Source organism: Crotalus tigris, unplaced genomic scaffold (genome assembly GCF_016545835.1).
Source record: "Crotalus tigris isolate CLP2741 ecotype Arizona unplaced genomic scaffold, ASM1654583v1 scf7180000017607.2124824, whole genome shotgun sequence".
In the NCBI taxonomy this organism is placed as follows: domain Eukaryota; kingdom Metazoa; phylum Chordata; class Lepidosauria; order Squamata; family Viperidae; genus Crotalus; species Crotalus tigris.
The window spans coordinates 1,442,954-1,465,104 of NW_024096509.1; the positions used below are offsets into that span (position 1 = coordinate 1,442,954).

Sequence of the window (22,151 nt, forward strand, 5' to 3'; positions counted from 1 at the left end):
GTTGGCTGTGCTCTGATTGGTTGGGGGAGTGTTCTGTTTGGGTGGGGGCTTTGTTGTGCTCAGGTTAGTCTGAGTTGCAGGGGGTTTAAAATGGTGAACTGCATTGCTATTTTTTGGCTTCGCGTTCGTGGTCGTGCCTCATCTTCATGGTGGGTGTCAGTTTGCTTCATGTATGGATTGGAGGGGTTTAAAGTGGCTAATGATGCAGCTGTGGTCTGGCTTCTGGTTTGTGGTCATGCGTCATCATCGGTGTGGTTTTGGGTTTGCTTTTTGCATGGATGTGTGGTGGTGACATCCTGTGTGGTTTTTGTGAGTGTGGGTCTGGTGTCATTTTTTGTGTTAGGGAGTCATTTGTCAATAAGGGCAGGTTTCCAAATGGCTGGTAAGCGAGAGGTATCATCTCGTTTGTTCATGCTGTGTGGGCATTTTTCTATCTCGATGGCTTCTCTGATTATTCTGTTATTAAAATGTTCAGTTTTGGCAATAGTTCTGGTCTTTTTAAAGTCAATTTCATGTCCTGTGATTTTAAGGTGTTGGACCAGGAAAGAAGTTGGTTCCTCTTTTTTGACTGAGTTCTTATGTTCTTCAATGCGTGCACTTATTCTTCTGTTGGTTTGTCCGATGTATGTGGTGGGACAAGTGGTGCATGGGATTTCATATACTCCTTGATTTTCTAATTCAATTTGGTGATCTTATATAAGTTTCTTCCCATTGACTGCCTTTAACCCTGACGATGTCGGAAGTTTCCGATGAAAGCTTGGTTTTATTAAATATTTTTCCTTATTGGATTCTCCTGGTGATCGTTATTAATTCATCTTGTAATATGAATATACCCAGGAGTCGAATTTTTACCGATATTATATATATATATATATATATATATATATATATATATATATATATATATATATATATATATAGAGAGAGAGAGAGAGAGAGTGCTGTATGCTACACCCTGTTACCCAAATATGGGAGAGAGAAATCTTTTGCCTTGTATCAGCTCAAACTAGAGCCATCCACAGGCAGCAGTCGCAACTGCAACACCATATATATTTCTAAAATTTGGATTGCTAGCAAAGAATTGAGGGAGAACTGGAATAGCTATTTCAAACTTTTTAGTTCTTTTCAACCAGACATACCCTTCTGAGATTCGAACCTGGGCCGTCTGCATGTTAGGCAGCTGTGTTAACCCCTAGGCCACAGGCTCTTTCTCACTTTTGCCAGCTGTGTTAGGGAGGGAAGAGACAGGGGAGGAGAATTATCTAGAGTGCTGTATGCTACACCCTGTTACCCAAATATGGGAGAGAGAAATCTTTTGCCTTGTATCAGCTCAAACTAGAGCCATCCACAGGCAGCAGTCGCAACTGCGACACCATATATATTTCTTTTAAATCAATTCCCATAGCCACATGGCCAATCAATCAAGAATATACTTCTATAATGTAGCAATTAAAATTACAGAATGATTATTAAACTACACTGCTTTGAACATAATTCTAGATACATCGTACATTTTAAGATATATATTAAACATTTGCTATGTTCATATGTATAGATAAAAACTAAACAATTCATTTTTTAATGTAATTAACCATGCTATTTACAACAGAACTGTTAAATCGCATAAAACTCCTTGTTTAAGGTTTAGATTAATTGTGCTTGGATTCATTTCAGACAAATCCAATAGAACACAGGCAGATGTGCTTTAGTGGTGCCAAAGACTTTTGGTTCAATCACAGCAGAAAAACTTCACATCACAGATTGTTGTATCATCTCTCCATCCTTGAACGTCCTCAGTCTTTACCTGCATTCCACATATGGAGCCAACATGGCAATGTTTGCTCCACGGACGAAAGTTTGGCCCATTGTGTGGTGGTCCCGTTAGTACAGTTCCTTTTTCACAACTAAATTGGATGTTTTTAACTGCCATATCATCAAGTAGTCCTCTATGTTCTACCATGTTGAGAGCAAAAGAAATGAAGTTGCCTCTGGGGCATTCCTGAAATTCTGTCCAATTGCCCCGTCTGTTAAAAAAGGACATTTCAAAGTGAATTAAGATCAAGAATCTGTGAATCATTAAGAAGCAGAAATAACCTGAGTCGCATGTAGGTCCAGTTTTCTTAATATTTAGGGCTTAATAATGTACAGCATAATATCCTGAAGTTTAACTTCAAAGGTTTGGCTGAAAATATGGATCAAATATGCCTCCATTAGCTTCAGTGTCAATGTAATGATCAGAATGTATATTAGCTTTTCTGGGTATAACAGCATATGTGAAGGCAAGAGGCCTATATCTTAGGGAGGCCTGCATCAGGGGATGGCAGTTCCATTCTGGGGGTATGTGCATTTTTTTCTGACTTTCCATATTTTCTGAGCAAGCCTGAAAAAATGTACTTTTTACTATTATAACAAATTTATCTTCCCTTTAATCATGCAGCAGTATATAGCGTACTACCACTCTCGGTGACATTTTGTTACCAAATTAAATATAAATGAAAATGAAGCACAAACCAAGATGAAAATACTAATGTATTTATACAGGGAGGATAGGTGTTAGGGAAAATATTGTGGTTTCATTGCAAATATATATAGGGTGGTAGGAGAAGAAAAATAACCCATTATTGGAACTGGGTGTGCCCAAATGCAGTTGACATTCCTGAACAGAAAACATGTATGCTTAGGTTGCAGAGAAGAAGATTGAGAGGAAAGATGATAGCAAGGTTAAAAAATCTAAACTATTGTCATATAGAGAGACTACATTTATTCTCTGGCATCCTATAGAACAGGAACATAGATACCGGATCTAAAGTATCAGAAAGAGATAATGTTATCGAGTTACTTGGAGAAATTTTCTGATGGAAAGAGTTCAGCGAGTGGAAAAGGCTGACTCATAAAGTAGTAAGTTTTCTCTCACTGAAGGTCTTCAAAACAGAAGCTAGACAACCATTTCACCAAAATGCTTGGTGAGATCATGTCCCAAGAAGGAAATGTAAATGTCCTGTGACATGTATTCCAGCTCTTTGCTTCTGTGATATTTCCTTGAACAATTAAAACAGAGAGGAAGATTATCAACTGTCAGCTATGTGACAGTTAACTATTAGTTGTAACCATTCTCCTCACAGACAGTATAAAAGAATATGACTACTGTTGCCAAGTTCAGTTTGAACATCGGCAGATATTCATTTTCTTATATTACTTAGAAGTTATTTCACCGATAAATAGCAGCTGTGAAAACCTAAACTCTATAAAATAACCATTGGTAAACTCCAGTCATTCAAAAGCAATCAGAAAGATTTGAGACTAGCATCATTTGCTTTTCAATCAGCAGTGCTGATTTTCCTTTAACCTTCTCTTTCTATCGATTTCCAAGAAAGCAAAGTCAGCAAAAGAAATGAAGCAAAACCAATTTACCGTCCACTCTTAGTTTCAATGATGGTCCTATCGGTACATTCAAGACGAATACTGTTGACACCTCCTGTATCGTCAGCCCAGATTGTTTGGGATGGTTGCATCTGATGGAAAATAAGAAATGTCAATGGAAATTTCTGCCATGTCTGATATTGATGGTAGTCCTACAATCAAGCTACATCAAGAATGAACCATATTTTTTCTAGATGTTCCACAACCTCTTCGTATGTCTCTATGCAAGAAATTTTTGAAACTTCAAGAAGCTGCAGTCAGAAAGAAAGTAATTCCAATTGTATTCCACAGAGAATGTCTTCCACCATTCTAATTTCAGATTCTAAGAATATTTCACTTGTTTTTTGAAGGAATAAGAACTGCCATTTTTCCTTCCCAGAATCCTCTTGGAAAGATGCCATATTCTGATATGCTAAAGGGACATACTATATTGAAAGACAAAAAAACGGCATCAGCCATTTAGAAACTATTTAGAAATGCTAAGTAATTCTTATAAGTGGTTGAGTTGTTAGGATCAGTAAAAAAAACAGAAAAAGAAAGAATTGCTACCAGAAAATTCATTGATTAAAAACATCTTCCAGGATTTTTCACAGACCTTTGCCACATTCTGCTCTGAAATTAGCAGGGGTTTGTTCCCAAAATCATTACCACCCATTTCAATTGCTTTTCCATTTCTACTAAAATGTTCCTGAGTTGAACAATAAATGAAACTTAATTTGGGATGCTTTCAACTCCAATTGCTATTGTGCTTTTTAAAATTTGTATGTGTGTGCCTTTAAATCAGTTTTTGATTCCTGCCAACTGCCTGGACCTGCAGTTCTCCTGGCAAGTTTTTGGAGGTGGTTTGCCATTGCCTCCTTCCTAGGGGTGAAAGAGAAGGACTGGCTCAAAGTCATTACTAGCTTCATACCTAGGGTAGAACTTGCACTCTCCAGATTTCTAGTCTGATGCATTAACTACTGCACCAAAGTGCCTCTCTCTTGACTCTTTTATATTGTTTTCTAGATCTGATTTATAATGAAGTATTAATTCGCTCTCAATCTATGCTTTTAATCAAACAGTTTAAAAAAACCCATAACATTTCATGTTTTCCCTCTTTGATACTTTGTTCCAGTTAGTGTTTCTTTGGCTGGAGTTTGTTTATTTGTTTGTTTTGATGCCTTTGAGTCAGTCTTGACTCCTCACAACTTTCTCTGAAGTTATCTTGGCAAGATTTCAGAAGCGGTTTCTCACTGATTGCTTCCTAGGATTGAGAGACTACCTGCCCAAAGTTGACCTGCTGGTTTTGTACCTAAGGTGGGCCTAGAACTCAGAGTATGATGCCTTGACCAATACACCAAAACTGGCTCTCTGTTTCTTCACTTATGAGTTAGTTTTCCATTATTTCCAATTAAGATTTCTCTCCCTTCACCAAAAAAGAATGAGAGTCCTCAAACTACAGTATTGGAAACAGGCTGGAAAAAAGTCTTCTATTTCTTTTATTTTACTTATTCAATTTCAGTTCAGCCTCCCAACTCAATCAAGTGATTATTGATAATTATTATTGACTGTTAGTAAGGTCACACCTGAAATACTACATCCAGTTTTGGTCACCACATTACAAAAAAGATGTGGAGACTTTGGAAAAAGTGCAAAGAAGAGCAACTAAGATGATTAAAGGCCTAGAGACTAAAACATATGAAGAACGGTTGCAGGATTTGGGAATGGCCAGTCTAGAGAAAAGAAGGACTAGGGGGAACATGATAGCAGTATTCCAGGATTTGAGAGGAGGGGGTCAAGGAAGAGGGGGGTCAATTTATTTTCCAAAGCATCAGAAGGAAAGACAAGAAACAATTGATGGAAATTAAGGAGAGGAGCAACCTGGAATTAAGGAGAAACTTCTTAACAGTGTAGACAATTAACCAGTGAAATAGTTTGCCTTCAGACATGGGGGTGCTTCATCAATGGAGGTTTTTAAGAAGAGACCGGACAGCCACTTGTCTGAAATGGTATAGGGCAGGGGTGTCAAACTGCCGGCCCTTGGGCTGGATGCATCACGAGGAAACCGTGCCCACCCCATTGCCAGCAATGGGGGAAAAGCTCCGATACGTCGCACAACATCATGTGATGTCGCGAGTTTGACATGTCTGGTATATGGTCTCCTGCTTGAGCAGGGGGCTGGACTAGAAGACCTTCAAGGTCCCTTCCAGCTCTATTCTGATTTATTAGTTGACTGAGTGATTGATTGATTGATTGATTGATGAAAGGGGAATAGAAATGGAACATCCTGTGGTCTAGGGCAGGGCTTTTCAACCTTTTCACCCATTGTACCACTTTTAGGATATGGCAATATCCGAGTACCACCAGTCGCCTAGCAAGGTGTCAAAAACTTGATGACCAAAAAAAAAAAAAGGAAAAAAGTGATAAAGTACAGGTAGTCCTCGACTTACAGCAGTTCACTTAGTGACTGTTCGAAGTTACAATGGCACTGAAAAAAGTGCCCCCCAAGCCACAGCCAAGCAAGACACCTGCCTGCCTACCTGGTGGCGCTCTTCCTCCTGTCTGAGGTTTTCATTGTTGTGAGCATTTCTGTTGAGGATTGGCAGCAGGGGTGGGATGGGGGTGTTTGGTTTTTATTCCCCCCGTCTGCTGGGTGGTTGCAGCAGGTTTTGGTCACTTCACATGACCCTGGGACACTGTGACTGTCATAAATATGAATCAGTTGCCAAGCATCTGAATGTAAATCACAAGATCCTGGAGATGCTGCAACATTGCAGCTGATCGGCGCTTCGTCTGGGCTCAGCAGAAGCACCAAGATCAACGCCGCTTTCCAGCTGATTGGTGTTTCTTCAGGGCCCAGCAGAAGCACCAGGTGATCCTGGCGCTTCCACTGAGCCCTGACAGCCCCGAAGAAGTGCCAATCAGCTGGAAAGCAGCACTGATCCTGGCACTTCCGCTGAACCCTGACAGCCCTGCAGTTCCAGCCATCTCTCGCTCAGGCTTGTGTGGTGCTGCCACTGGTTCAGCTCATTCCCCTCCCCCGCCACTACTTTTCTAGGATGTTCGTGTACCACCTGCCAATGTACCACAGGTGGTACCCGTACCACTGGTTGAAAAGCCCTGGTCTAGGGTATCAGCAGGGGCACTCAAAAGAAGTCTAAATACTGCCACAATGGCACAAAACTAAAAGGTAGGAGTCTTTAATCAAATGATCACAGCCACCATTTGACTGTTTTGACCCTTCCTGTGGACACCTCTGCCAATGGTACTTCTAGATAGAATAGTGTTGTAAGTGCCCATTTAAACAGCTGTGAGCCTTACAGCAGAATAACCACTATGCATTTTGGAAGAAAATTACATTTTAAAAAAAAAAAATAAAGGGGAAAGGGAAGTGAGAATTGTGCTTTTTAAAATGGCTTCAAAGAGGCAGCAGCCTTCCTCAATACCCAAGGTTATTTCTTCTCCTATAACTTCCACTGCACAGTTACAACAACAATCTAAACATGTACCACCGGCTCAGCCACCACCCTCCCCTCCTCTATCGGGACTTTCAGCACAAGAGGTTAGAGGCATAATGGGAGAGATTGTAGTTCAAATGAGAGAGGAAATGAATCAATTTGTTTCACAGATTAAATCAGAAATTAAATCTGATCTCAAAGAAGAGATAACGGGGATAAAGACTAAATTGCAAGAAAATAATAATGATTTGCGACAAGATATACTTGCAGCTGTTTCAGGTTTGGCTACTGTGGTGGTTAAGCTCGATGCAAGGCTCGAGGAAGTGGAAGACAAAGTTGACTCCTTGGATGATAAAATTCAAGATGTGGAAAGGAAGGTGGACTCCTCACAAGAAGACATTTTGATGTTTCAGTATAGACAGATGGAGTATGCCCTAAGGATTAGAGGTCTCAAGGAAGATATGAATCAAGATTTGGTGGAGGTGGTCCTTACTGATCTGGCACTGGCCTTGGATATGGATAAAGGAGAATTACAGAGAGAAGTGGAAAAAATTTATAGACTCAACTCCTGGATTGCTAAGCAGAAGAATTTGCCTAGAGATGTGGTGATTTATTTTACTAAGAAGTCCCTGCGGAATGAGATTATACAAGCTTTTTACAACAAAAGATTTCAGATTGCCGCCCAAGATGTCATCATTCTAAAGGAAATCCCATCCAAAATTTTAAGAAGCAGGAAAGACTTTGCTTTTTTAACCAACGAGCTTAAAGCTAGATCGATGCCATTTAGATGGGAAATTCCGATGGGTATTGTTTTGAGCCATGCTGGGACACGTTACAGATTGAATACAGTTGACAAAGCCAGAGACTTTTATACTTCGGTCCTGGGTGCAGGCTCAACTTCATCTGGTTGGAAATCCTTGAGTGGCAAGGAAGTTGAGCAGCAATCTGAGGCATTAGATTTGGTTTCCGCTGGGATGTTAGAAGCGGTAAAGCAACGCCAGACGGAGGTTAAAGAGCAGAGGATGACTCGTGCAGCCTATAAGCGTAAAGAGAAGGAGCAACGTAAAAAAGAGCCTAAAGAGAGTTCTCCTGGAAGTGCATCACCGCCGGTGGGAGGAGCAAGACCCAAGAGTTATGCAACACATGCAGCTCGTTCAGATCTTGATGGTGTCTTCTCCAGGCTGCGTGCCAAGGGAGATGGCAAAGTTTTTGACCTGGAATGTTAATGGATTGAATTCTCCTCAGAAACGGAAAAAAATCTTTTATTAGTTGAAGCAACATACCAATGATGTTATTTGCTTACAGGAAACTCATATTTTACTTAAAGATCAGAAATATTTAGTCAATGCTCGTTTGGGATCTCATTTTATATCTTCTGCTCCTGGGAAGAAAGGGGGAGTTTTTATATATGTTAAACAAAACCTACCAGCTTGTCTGGTAGAATCAGATCCCCAGGGGAGATATGTGATGATTGAACTTGGTATTTATGGTAAGAAAGTACTTATAGTTGGACTTTATGATCCAAATCAACAACAGGAACAATTTTATAAACAGTTACACCAAAAAATAACTTTGCTTGATTATAGATCGGTGGTATTAATGGGTTATTGGAATGGTGTCTTAGATACACAAAGGGATAAGAAAGGTTCCTCTCCTTTTCTTAAACAAGCAAGGCTACCTAAAGCCTTTTTTGACATGAAAGAAGACTGGGAATTAAGGGATTATTGTCGGGAACGTAATCAAGAGGAGAGAGACTTTACTTTTTTTTCTGATAGACACCAATCTTTTTCAAGAATTGACTTTTTCTTGATTACCACGGACTTGTATAATAAAGTAAAGAATGTAAAGATTTTTCCTAGATCACTGACGGATCATAGCCCAGTTTGGATGGAGCTGATTCAAGAGAAAGAGGAAAGGAGATCCTGGAGAGTTAATGAAAATTTGTTTAGACAAGAGAAGAATGTTCAAAAACTAAAGGAGTGTTTAAAGGACTATTTTGCTTTGAATATGTATAAGGGGACTTCAATGTCAATGGTATGGGATGCAGGTAAAGCATTTATGCGTGGTGTTTTGATAAAAATGAATAATTTTCATAAGCGAAAGCAGATTCAGAAACGTAGAGAACTCGAAGATGAAATTAAATTAAAAGAAAGTGCTTTGATTCTAAACCCTTCTGATGAAAGTATTAAAGAATCTGTAAAGTTATTAAGGTCACAATTTAATATGTTGATAGCAGATCAAGCTGCAACTAACTTATTGTTTATGAAACAAAATACATTTTGCAATGCTAATAAGCCTGGGAGATGGTTGGCTTATCAATTAAGAAAGAAACAGAGACAGAGAATAATAGAGAAAATAAACTACAAGGGTAAACTAGTTTCTCAGAAGGAATTGATCAAAAAATCTTTTTTGGATTATTATCAAAACCTATATAAATCTACTAATATACAACTGCTAGATATAAATAAATATCTAGCTGAGGCAAGTTTTCCTAAACTGACTGAGGATCAGAAATATGAAATTAATGGCTTAATTACTAAGGAGGAAATTGCCTCAGCAATTCAACAATTGAAATTAGGGAAAGCACCGGGTACGGATGGGTTAACAGCTGTTTATTATAAAGCTTTAATGGAGGAGATGATTCAACCATTAAATGATCTTTTTAATGGTATCTTACAGGGTTTAGAGATTCCTCCTTCATGGCGTAGTGCTTTTATATCATTGATTCCAAAAGAGGATCAAGATCTTACTTTACCAAAAAATTATAGGCCTATATCTCTCTTAAATGTGGATTATAAGATATTTGTAAAAATTTTGGTAAATAGGCTTATGAGGGTGGTGCATCATCTTGTCCATAAAGATCAATCAGGGTTTATAACAGGAAGGTATATGAAAAATAATGTTAGACAAATTATTAATCTATTAGAATATTTAGACAAGAACAACCAAGTTCCTGCAGGGCTCATATTTTTAGATGCTGAAAAAGCATTTGATCAATTGAATTGGCATTTTATGCTAAGAGTAATGGAAGAAATGAATGTTGGTGAAAAGATATTACAAGCCCTTACGGTAATATATCAAAAACAAACGGCACAACTTATTGTTAATGGAGGTTTGTCGGAGGTTTTTACAATAGAGAAAGGTACTAGACAAGGGTGTCCTTTATCGCCATTGTTGTTTGTTTTAACATTGGAAATATTATTGATCAAAATTCGAGAGTCTCAGGAAATTAAAGGAATATATGTTAATAAAAAAGACTATAAGTTGAGAGCTTTTGCGGATGACTTGGTTGTTACTTTGTCGCAACCTGATTATTCTGTAGTAAACTTATTACAGTTGATTCATCATTATGGTTTGGTTTCGGGTTTCAAGATTAATGTAAATAAGACTAAAATTTTACCTAAAAATATGTCTAGTCAGGAGAAGCAGATTTTGGCTAACTTGACGGGTTTTGAGATTGTTAACAAGGTAAAATATTTGGGGGTGATGTTGTCTGTTTCTAATGTAAAATTATTTAAAAACAATTATGAAAGGTTGTGGGTCAGGGTACAGAAGGACTTGAAGAATTGGGAGAAGTTGCAATTATCCCTCATGGGAAGAATTGCAGTGATAAAAATGAATATTCTACCCAAGTTTCTTTTTTTGTTTCAAATGTTACCAATTTTGAAAAATGAGATTAACTTAAATGAGTGGCAGAAGGGTCTTAATAAATTTATTTGGGCAGGGAAAAAGCCAAGGGTTAAGTTCAAAATTATGCAAGACTTCCGTGAGAGGGGTGGACTTAAGGTACCAAATTTGAAATTATATTATGATGCGGTGGTCTTAACATTAATTAGTGATTGGGTAAATTTGACAAATCCTGAAATACTTCACTTAGAGGGATGGGATTTACTTTATGGGTGGCATGCCTATTTAATATTTAATAAAAAAATGGATTGGGCTTTTAAATCTCATATCTTAAGAATTTCTTTACTTAGGACTTGGAGAAAATATTATAAAAGTGATTTCAAAGTACCATTATGGGCTATACCTTGGCATGCGATAGAAGGAATAAAAAGAGGGGTTAAAATGGATATAGTGTCTTATAGACAGTTACTTAAATGGGATGGACAAAACTGGCAATTAAAATCACGGGAAGACTTAGTACAAGAAAACTTTACTTATTCTTGGTTCCAATATAGGCAATTACTAGATAGATGGAAGATGGATTGTAAGGTGGGTTTTCTTAGAGAAGATGAAAATCTTATTAAGCAAGTGAAGGATCAAAGACAAACCCACATTAAGAGAATTTATGGGGTTTTAGTTGAATTGGATTCAGAAACGGAACTAATTAAAGATTGTATGATTAGATGGGCGCAGAATTTTGGTGAGCCAGTTTCATTGGACACCTGGGAAATTATTTGGGTGAGAAATGTCAAATTTACTCAAGCACAGAACTTAAGGGAGAATTTCTATAAAATGTTTTATAGATGGCACCTTGATCCACAAAAAATGTCTTATATGTACCCTGACGTGCAACCCAAATGTTGGAGATGTGGTTATAAGGAGGCTTCCTATTATCATATTTGGTGGTCATGCAGAGTGATAAAAGCATTTTGGATCAAAATATGGTGGAATATCCAGAGAATTTTTAGAAGGAGGGTAAAATTTACTCCGCAATTATTTTTGTTAGGCATTGTTACAGATTGTGATACAAAGGAGGTTGTATTGATGTTAAATTTGATTACAGCCGCTAGTCTGTTAGTAGGACAATATTGGAAGAAGGAATCTTTGCCTACATTGCAGGAATGGTTTCTTAAAGTAGCTTATCTGGCGGAAATGGCAAAGATTTCGGCCTTCTTAAAGCAACAAACGCAAGAGAAGTTTCTTGCTGTTTGGGACAAATGGATAAAATTTATACAATTTAGATTGGGTATACAAAAATATCATATAGCTTTTTCATAAGTTTTATTTTCATATATATCATAGATATTTTTTTATATATATAAATATAAAGTTTTTAATTTAATTTTTATTTTTATTTTTTAAGCCTATATTCTGCTCTGGGAAGCTCAGGGGGGGGAAGGGAGGGGTTTTTTGGGAGGGGTGGGGGATGGGTTTTTTTTTTTTCTCTTTTCTTATATATGTATTGTTTAGTTCCCTTTTTTTTGTATATGTTGTCTTTTGTTTTGTATTGTTTTTGTTTTTTTTGTAAAATTTATAAAACTTTTAATAAAAAAAAAATAATAATAATGGAATGGGCTTCTGTAATTCTGTGCATGCCCCTCTACATGTTTTAAAAGCAAAAGGAGAACGAAAAACATTGTTCTGAGTCTGCCAATGTTTCATTTGAGCTGTCATATTCCTGCTGTTTTATTGTCTGGTTTGAAGATAAGTAGTTTAATATTTTCTCTAATTGTTTTTCTTTAAATTGAAAACTATGCATATTGTTCATTTTCCTATCTAAAGGCCTACAAGGGAGAAAATAGCATAAAATAATGTTTCAACTGTTAATGTTATTCTAATTTTTACTGTCAGCCCATGTCAGGGAAGCCAAGTCTTCATACTTTTACCAAAATACTTGTTACTCTTTGATGGTCACATAGACGATCCCAGGTCCCTCGGGTTTTGCTCTAAGTCCAGTGCAAACCACTGCTACATCTACTACATCAGAGTATTTGATCATTTATATTTTCTCTGGTCTGACTTACTAAAGTCACAAAATATAACTTTTCCCTGTGTGATATACCTGAAGATCCCATTAATTGTGGGAAGCCTTGGACAAGCCCCTGACAAAGGCATCCAGAAGTCATCAGGACAGCAACGGAAGCAGAAAAATCATGTGGTATGTCCAGGGAAGTGGGAAAGTATTAGAAAAAGACTCAGACTGGTCCCCTTGAATCCCACGAGTATATTAAAAAAAGGAAAAGAAAACACAAATACAGGTAATCCTCGACTTAAACCATTACAATCATGAATATTCAAAGTTACAACAGCACTAAAAAAAAGTGAGTTATGATTAGCCCAGGCACTTATGATTGTCATAGCATTTCCATGGTTGCATGATCAAACTTTGGACATTTGGCAACCAGCATGTATTTATGACGGTTGCAACATCTCAGGATTATGTGATCATCTTTTGCAACCTTCCCAGCCAGCTTCCAACAAGCAAAGTCAATGGAGAAAGTTGGATTCACTTAATGAGGGCATGATTTATTTCACAGCCACAGTGATTCACTTAACAACCATGGCAAAAAAAAAAGTTTGTAAAATCAGGCTTGCTTAGCAATGGAAATTCTGGTCCCAGCTGTGACTGTATGTTGAAGACTACCTGTAATGTATAGCTCTAGCTTCCTTGTGGAGTCAGTTTCCTGACCTGGACTCCCAAAGGACTGACAGAAGATGTTCAGAATTTCAACCTGAGACCTTATGCTTGCAAAAACATTTCTGCTCTATCACTAGCCCTTTGTTCTCCTCTTCCTCCCTTTGTCCCCTGCGTAACTTTTGTTACCCTAAGCCATTCTGTATTTGGACGAACACGCTCATAAACCAGTAGTAGGGTGGCAGAAGCAAAATACCTTCAGTGCGAAGCCATTAACATGTCCTGTGGGACATAATATTATCTCTCCCCAGGTACCCCATCGTCCTCCATTTGGCACCTTAAGGATGTCTTCATATTTTCGTGTCTCTGAATCCCATGGCCAGTAAAGTAGGATTAAGAAGACCCAAATATTAATGGTGAAGTCCATGAATATCTTCTGGATCCAGAACAAGAATCTTAGGAAAGAAGAGTACTATTTAAGCATGATCTAAATACTTTGCTTCTTCCCCCTTTTCCTCCTCCTATAATTTTGATTATCTCTCTTCTGTTTTAGTGAAAATCCAGATTTTTTTGATATTGGCACTGAAGAGACATGCAACTGTTTTGGGTTGAGATAATTTTTTGGGAGTAAAATCATTAAAAAGATTTTTTTTATTACAATATGATGTTTCTAGGAAGCTTAGAGTGACCGGAAAACTGAATTGGAATAATTTCAACATTTTGTAAGCACTTTGGAGTAATGGTGATGGATGGATCTTCCATTTTTTGGAAGATTGCACTTTTTAGAGATCAGTGCCATCCCAAATATCTAGAAAGTGGGGATAAGTTCTTTTGAGAATGTAGAACTGACCATATATAACAAAAATGGCATGAGTTGGTGAGTTGGCTTGTAATTCATTTGCCCATCATATCTAAATCCTCTTTTTTTTCCTAGATTATTATTATTACTGCAATTAGAATGTTAAGAATAGAAATGAAATAGAAACTATGTGATGAGAATTATATGTACAACCCTATACATTTAAAATGTATTTATTTTGAAATATTTATCCCAAATCTCTTTTTAGGGGAATATCCTCAGATGTCATCTTCAGGCCCCCAAATTATATTTTTCAAAATTATACATTAGCAAAATGATGCAATCTTATCTAAAATGTCTGGATGATCTCACAATATTTTGAGTAAGAATGCAAATGTATTCCACTTCAAACAGTCCTGACACTGGGAGCTCTGTCTAAATCTGGCCCTAATAGGTGAAGCAGGAAACAGTTTTAACTTCATCATTCATTCAGATGCTCTTTAGGAAGCAATATTTATTTATTTATTTATTTATTTATGAGACTTATATACCGCTTTAAGTGCAAGCACTCTCTAAGCGGTGTACACCAGTAAGCAAGATTTACATTGCCCCCAACAATCTGGGTCCTCATTTTACCTACCCCAGAAGGATAGAAGGCTGAGTCAACCTTGAGCCGGTGAGATTTGAACCGCTGACCTGCTGAACACAGTCAGCTAAAGTGGCCTGCAGTACTGCACTCTAACTGCTACGTCACCTTGGCTCTTTAATTTCAACAACTGCAAAATACAGAAAGCCACCTTTGTTGCATTTAAAACCCTTTCTACTCTTTCAGCTAAAGATGGAGTAAGACTGATTAAGCCTGTATAATTCGGTCCATATTCTTGCCCTTCCCACCTACCTTATTATTTTCTTTTTAACAGACTGCTAATAATAAAACAGTGAAATTCTACTTACTCTTACACAGGACTCAGTACAGCTAGAATGAGGAGAAAATTGGACCGAGCAGTGAAATATGAATGTGGGCAGAACACTGAAGAGGAACAATTAAGTAGATCAGTATTTATGACGAGCTGTACCTCCTGCCTGAGGGGGAAGATGCAAAAGGTGGAATGAAAGACATGAAGATATGAATCTATTAAATGACGACTACATTTAAGAACAGTAACCCTTTCAACATTAAGCTCCTAACTTTCAAAAACCATCAAGAATATTATGCCTAGAAGGCTCACATCCCAGTAGATAAACAACCAAACTCATATTCCACTACGGGTGCCAGATAAAAATCTATATCTTCTGAAATCAATTTGGACCCCTTACTAGGCAATGAAAGCAAATAAATTCATCTGTTGCATATGTACTTAGAGTACATCATATGATATTTGAAATATTTTAGTCCAATATCATAGCTAAGTTGTTTTTGTTTATTTAGGAAGTAGAGTTCAAGTTCAGTGCTGTATTAAACAAAGGTTTACCCATAGCAAACAGTAGAACTTGACTCTTGTGGGATTTTGGGATTTTATTTCCCCAATCTTATATCTCTATTATTAAAGATGATGAGTTGTCATCCCTTAAGACCACAAAGTAAATCTGAGGACAAAAAAACAGATTGGACAAAATGGAATGTAGAGATGTTGAAAACATCAGAGAGAAAGGAAGTGATAAGAGATGCAAAGAAGGAGAAAGAGAAAAAGATTTTCAAGAAACATGGAAAGACAAAAGCCTCACATAAAAACACTTTATTCGATTTACTTCTTATACCTACAGCAACAGTCATGAATATATGGAAAAACTTTTTGATTCAGCAAAACACATTGATCAAGAAAGATACTGGTCAAAGGAAAAAGATCAAAGTGAAAATTAAGAAAATAGATGATGGGGTCTACCAGAGAGAATATTTTAAAAAGAAACATTTGTTTGACTATGGTTAAAGAAATAGAAAAGATTCTGAATACATATATCATTCTAACAGAGATGAATTCCCTAAATGATACTATGTGCTTTTTTCCCCTTTTTGTTTTATTTCTTGATATAAGTAATATAATACTGCTGAAATGGCCTAGATGAAGGAAATGTTTTAGATAATTAAATGTGTCTGTATTTAGGGAAATTATAATGTATAAAAAATAATAAAAATGTTTTGAATAAGAGTTAAAGGATTAGATGACTAGACACATTAGATCAGCGGTTCTCAACCTATGGGTCGCGACCCCATTTGGGGTCGATCGACCATTTTACGGGGGTCGCCAAACAATGCGATCCGCCATTTCCCCCCCTCAGGGGGCGCCGCCGCGCATGCGTGCTGCGCATGGGGTCGCCGCCACGCATGGGGACACCGCCGCGCATACGCGGCACGTTCGTGTGACAGGGGTCGCCGTCACACAAACATTGAGAAACGCTGCATTAGATGGAATATTTAAAGATTAAATATATTTTTAATCATGGTTAAAAAGAATAAGAAATTTTGGAAATGAATATATATTAGCTTAGGACGAATATATATTTTAAGTAATATTTTACTTTTTATGTTTCTTTACTCTTGCTCTTTTTTCCTTTTCTTTACTGTTTTTACCTATTCTTTAAGAAATGTAAAAGTGTTGAGATGGTTTATATGGGAAAAATGGATTTAAATCTTTAAATGTAATTATCTGTTGAGAAATTCTTAACCAGCAAGAATACTTTGAACTTTATGGGAGAAACAAGTCTAAATAAGGACTGTAACAGGATATAAGATGAAGCAACCAGAATGATTAGATAGAAAAGAAATATTATATTGATGTGATCATTATTTCTAGGAATATTGGGGAAAAATCATATATGTAACTGTTATTTATCAAAATAATAAGAACTGTATTACTTCAAGGTTCGCAAAGAAGACATTTTGGGGAAAAGGGGAAATCAACTAAATGTACTATGTGTATTATGGATTATAGAAACCAATTATTAATGTTTTTTTTTACAAATGTAAACCCAGCAAACATACTGTTTACCAACTATTATTATTTATGTTTAAAAACATGAATAAAATATATGGAAAAAAATAAAGATGATGAGTTGTTAGCAAAGTAGTTTGAAACTGAATTCCACAAATTTTAATAGACTTATTTTATATTCTTCCATAATATAAGACACCTCCAATTCTGATGGCTTTCTGTGGAAGATGAGAAGATCAAATAGAGGAAACCACTAAAAAAGAAATGTCCTGAAATTTTGAAAGATACAGTTTATAATATATTTTAAGATAATGATTCTAGAAGAATCCTTGCACCTTATACTATTTAATAAATGCTAAAAACTTGAAAAATGACAATATAATATTCATGCCTGTTAGAACATTACTTATATATACCACATTTTCTACTTCCTTGGATATTGATGGCACAGCATTGGCTTGAATTCAATGGATTTAAAGGTTCTGTTAAATCAGAATAGATATTTGGTAAGTTGGATGGAATTTAGTATTAATTTTAATCTTATTTTATGATTGCACAGTAACCCTGGGCAGTGAATAATAAAAAAATATACAACTGGAATATTTTAGTATTTCATATTCATCTGATACCCCATTTTTAGGACCATTGATCCCAGTGGCAAAATCTGTTCTTATTGTCAAGTCATTTGTGCAGCAAATTGCAATCAAGATGTCATCATTATCCCCATCTTTCTCAGGAAGACCAGTAACTTAACTGGTGGGTAGACAATAAAGTTTTTACTACAGTTATCAATTTCCCATTACTTGATGGAACCTGAGAAGAGCATTTCCTATGATGAAACCAAAATGTGATGCCTCCTGTTGTCTATCATTATTTGAGACATAACATCTTATCCATGAGTACTTTACAATAAAAAAGTTTTTTTTTGAAACCCCAACTGCTCTTTAGAAGGCCAGATCCTGAAGTTGAAACTCAAATACTTTGGCCACCTAATGAGAAGGAAGGACTCACTGGAGAAGGGCCTAATGCTGGGAAAGATTGAGAGCAATAGAAGAAGGGGACGACAGAGAATGAGATGGCTGGATGGAGTCACTGAAGCAGTAGGTGTGAACTTAAATGGACTCCAGAAGATGGTAGAGGACAAGAAGACCTGGAGGAACGTTGTTCATGGGGTCGCGATGGGTCGGACATGACTTCGCAATTAACAACAACAACAACATAAACATATATAAGGGAAACTGGAATTAAGGGGATGTTTCAGTTAAGAGAAAAAATAACATTAATGAGATATAAGAGGTTGGGCTAGACGGGGTCTCTTTAAAAATCTTCAAAATGTTCATTTGACATTCCACATACATAAATATATAGTATTTCTGGTCATTTTCTAAACCAATCAAAATGTTTTCTCTCTTGTATTTTTCCATTGGAATCAATGGCCCAATTAGGTTTATGGGGGGAAATCTTTGGGTTTAATGATTGGTTTTAATATCTTGAACGAAAATACCAATCCACCTGAACTTTAACCTATTTGCCAGATTCAGGAAGCAGCTGTCTAGACCAGGGATCCCCAATTCCCTGTCCATGGACCAGTACCGGGCCACAGCATGCCAGCAACCAGTCCACACAAACAAGGAAAGCGCCATTCACAGGATGCAGGCAGCACACAAAACCAGGCCCCCTCCGGTCCATGGAAAAACCTCTCTCCACGTAACCTGTCCCATTTTGCTAGAGGACACCATATGTTTACTCGGAGGTCATCTTGGAGGAAACATATGTTTTCTTTGGTACAAATAGGTGTTTGGAAGTTTATAACTTCAAAGGATCCTTTTAAGTAGACAAGTGAAAGGGTTGAAAATACACACTATTTCTATAGAAAGAAAGATAAAGCAGGAATGGTTAAATTGATCATTTTATTCAAAGAGGAGAATATATTTAAGTACTCTTGCTAATTGGATATCACTTCTGGATTTTGAGCTTGTGATGAAAAAAATGACATTTTGACCTTGGTTTTGTTGATCAGATAGATTTGTTGTTATAGAAATGGCTAGTTATATACTAATGTGTAAAAACAAAAAGTTGAGGCTCGGATGTTTTTATCTTGTACTGTGCTAAAAAGAGTCTGAACTCAATGCCTTTTCTTTCTTTTTTCCCTTGTATCTCACATTTCCCCCTTTTTTCTTTCCCCTAATTTCTTATTTCTATTTTTCTTTAAATTTTATATATTAATAAATAAAAAATAAAAAATGTTTTCCCATGGGACAATTCTCATGGTGCTGTAGTCTCTGTCTAACATAAGTTTATAGCCATAGCAGGAAAATAATCTGAAAACATCTGTAAGAAGGGATTTAATACGACTTTCATTAGAGAATGTTAAAGGGAGGATCTACAGTCTATTACACACAAAGCTCACTTTGGACCAGCACTGGGAATATTCACAGATGGTATTTAGCCATGGTTTCATTCAGTTTGTCAGTTAAAGAGAGTTGGCTAAGTTAATTTTCATTAAGTCTTAAAACATGGTTTAAAAAAAAAACAATGGCCTGCTTCATATGTTACTCTAGGGCAGAGGTCACCAACCTTTCTTGGTTGGCAGACTGGAAGAAAAGGGAAGAGGAAACATTTTACACATGCGCACGCACAGGACCACAAGCATGCATGTGACGCAAATGGGGTGGGGCTAGCGCTTGCATGATACTAGCTAGCCCTGTCCCATTCTTGTGCACAGCTCCCTGTTTCTGCACTCTGAGGCATGGCATCAGCTCCTTTCCACTCTCCTTCTTCACTCACATCAAGAGGCTCTTTAGCTCCTCTTCACTTTCTGCCATTAGAGTGGTATCATCTGCATATCTTAGGTTGTTGATATTTCTCCCGGCAATCTTAATTCCAACTTTTGTTTCATCTAGCCCTGCCTTTCTCATGATGTGCTCTGCATATAAGTGAAATAGGCAGGGCGACAGTATACAGCCTTGCTGGACTCCTTTTCCAATTTTGAACTAATCAGTGGTTCCGTGTCTGGTTCTCACTGTTGCTTCTTGACCTGCATATAAGTTTCTCAAGAGACAAATAAGATGGTCTGGTATTCCCATCTCTTTAAGAACTTGCCACAATTTGTTGTGATCCACACAATCAAAGGCTTTTGCATAGTCAATGAAGCAGAAGTAGATGTTTTTCTGGAACTCCCTAGCTTTCTCCATGATCCAGCGTGTGTTGGCAATTTGATCTCTAGTTCCTCTGCCTCTTCGAAATCCTGCCTGTACTTCTGGTAGTTCTCGATCCACATACTGCTGGAGTCTAGCTTGTAGGATTTTAAGCATTACTAGCATGTGAAATGAGTGCCATGGTGCGATAGTTTGAACATTCTTTGGCATTGCCTTTCTTTGAATTGGAATGTAAACTGACCTTTTCCAATCCTGTGGCCACTGTTGAGTTTTCCAAATTTGCTGGCAAATTGAATGTAGCACTTTTACTGCATCGTCTTTTAAGATTTTGAATAGGTCAGCTGGAATACTGTCACCTCCACTAGCTTTGTTGTTGCTCAGATTTTCTAAGGCCCATTTCACTTCACATTCTAGGATGTCTGGTTCAAGGTCAATGACCATCTCATTGTGGTTATCTGGGATGTTAAGCTCATTCTTGTATAGTTTTTCTGTGTAGTTTTGCCATCTCTTCTTAATCTCTTCTGCCTCTGTTAGGTCTCTGCCATTTTGGTCCTTTATCATGCCCATCTTTGCATGAAACGTTCCCTTCATATCTCCAATTTTCTTGAAGAGATCTCTGTTCCTCCCTATTCTGTTGTTTTCTTCTATTTCTTTGCACTGTTCATTTAAGAAGGCATTCTTATCTCTTCTAGCTACTCTCTGGAATTCTGCATTCAATTGGGTGTATCTTTCTCTTTCTCCCTTGCCTTTTACTTCCCTTCTGTCCTCAGCTATTTGCAAAGCTTCCTCAGACAGCCATTTTGCTTTCTTGAATTTCTTTTTCTTTGGGATGGTTTTAGTTGCTACCTCTTGTACAATGTTGCGAACTTCCATCCATAGTTCTTCAGGCACTCTGTCTATCAGATCCAGTTCCTTAAATCTATTTGTCACCTCTACTGTATATTAATCAGGAATATGATTTAGTTCATACCTGAGTGGCCTAGTGCTTTTCCCTACTTTTTTCAATTTAAGCCTAAATTTTGCAATGAGAAGCTCATGATCTGAGCCACAGTCAGCTACTGGTCTTGTTTTTACTGACTGTATAGAGCTTCTCCATCTTTGGCTGCAGAGCACATAGTCAATCTGATTTCTATGTTGACAGTCTGGTGATGTCCATGTGTAGAGCCGTCTCTTGGGTTGTTGGAAAAGAGTGTTTGTTATGACCATCGTATTCTCTTGACAAAATTCTATTAGCCTGTGCCCTGCTTCATTTTGTACTCCAAGGCCAAACTTGCCTGTTATTCGGTTATCTTTTGGCTTCCTACCTTAGCATTCCAATCCCCCATGATGATAAGGACATCATTTTTGGTGTTAATTCTATAAGGTGCTGTAGGGCTTCATAGAACCGGTCAATTTCATCCTCTTCAGCACCAGTGGTTGGGGCATAGATTTGGACTATTGTGATATTGAATGGTTTGCCTTGGATTCGAATTGAGATCATTCTGTCATTTAGGGGATTGTATCCCAGTATTGCTTTTCCTATTCTTTTATTGACTATGAAGGCTACTCCATTTCTTCTGAGGGATTCTTGCCCACAGTAGTATACCTGATGGTCATTTGAGTTAAATTCACCCATTCCTGTCCATTTTAGTTCGCTGATTCCTAAGATGTCGATGTTCAGTCTTGTCATCTCTTTTTTGACTACGTCTAGCTTGCCTTGATTCATGGATCTTACATTCCAGGTTCCTATGGAGAAAAATCTTTTACAGCATCGGACTTTCCTTTCACCACCAGATATATCCACAGCTGAGCGTCCTTTCGGCTTTGGCCCAGTCGCTTCATTCTTTCTGGTGCTACTAGTACTGGCCCTCTGCTCTTCCCCAGTAGCATATTGGACACCTTCCGACCTGAGGAGCTCATCTTCCAGCATCATATCTTTTTGCCTTTTAGTACTGTCCATGGGATTTTCATGGCAAAGATACTGGAGTGGTTTGCCATTTCCTTCTCCAGTGGAACACATTTTGTCAGAACTCTCTGCTATGACCTGTCCATCTTGGGTGGCCCTGCACGACATAGCTCATAGCTTCATTGAATTACACAGCCTCTTCGCCACGACAAGGCAGTAAT

The 22,151-nt window shown here is 37.5% G+C and overlaps 1 protein-coding gene across 1 annotated transcript; it reads right to left on the reverse strand.

The window, feature by feature from the left end:
• Positions 1-1,508: 1,508 nt before the first annotated feature.
• On the reverse strand, positions 1,509-16,038 carry LOC120298359 (vitelline membrane outer layer protein 1-like). The gene is made up of 4 exons (XM_039322043.1): positions 14,912-16,038; positions 13,415-13,613; positions 3,412-3,512; positions 1,509-2,024 (listed from the first exon to the last, which is right to left on the reverse strand). The coding sequence occupies exons 2-4, from the start codon at positions 13,583-13,585 to the stop codon at positions 1,730-1,732; spliced, it is 567 nt and encodes a 188-aa protein (XP_039177977.1). The 5' UTR covers positions 13,586-13,613; positions 14,912-16,038; the 3' UTR covers positions 1,509-1,729.
• Between the last annotated feature and the right edge of the window lie 6,113 nt (positions 16,039-22,151).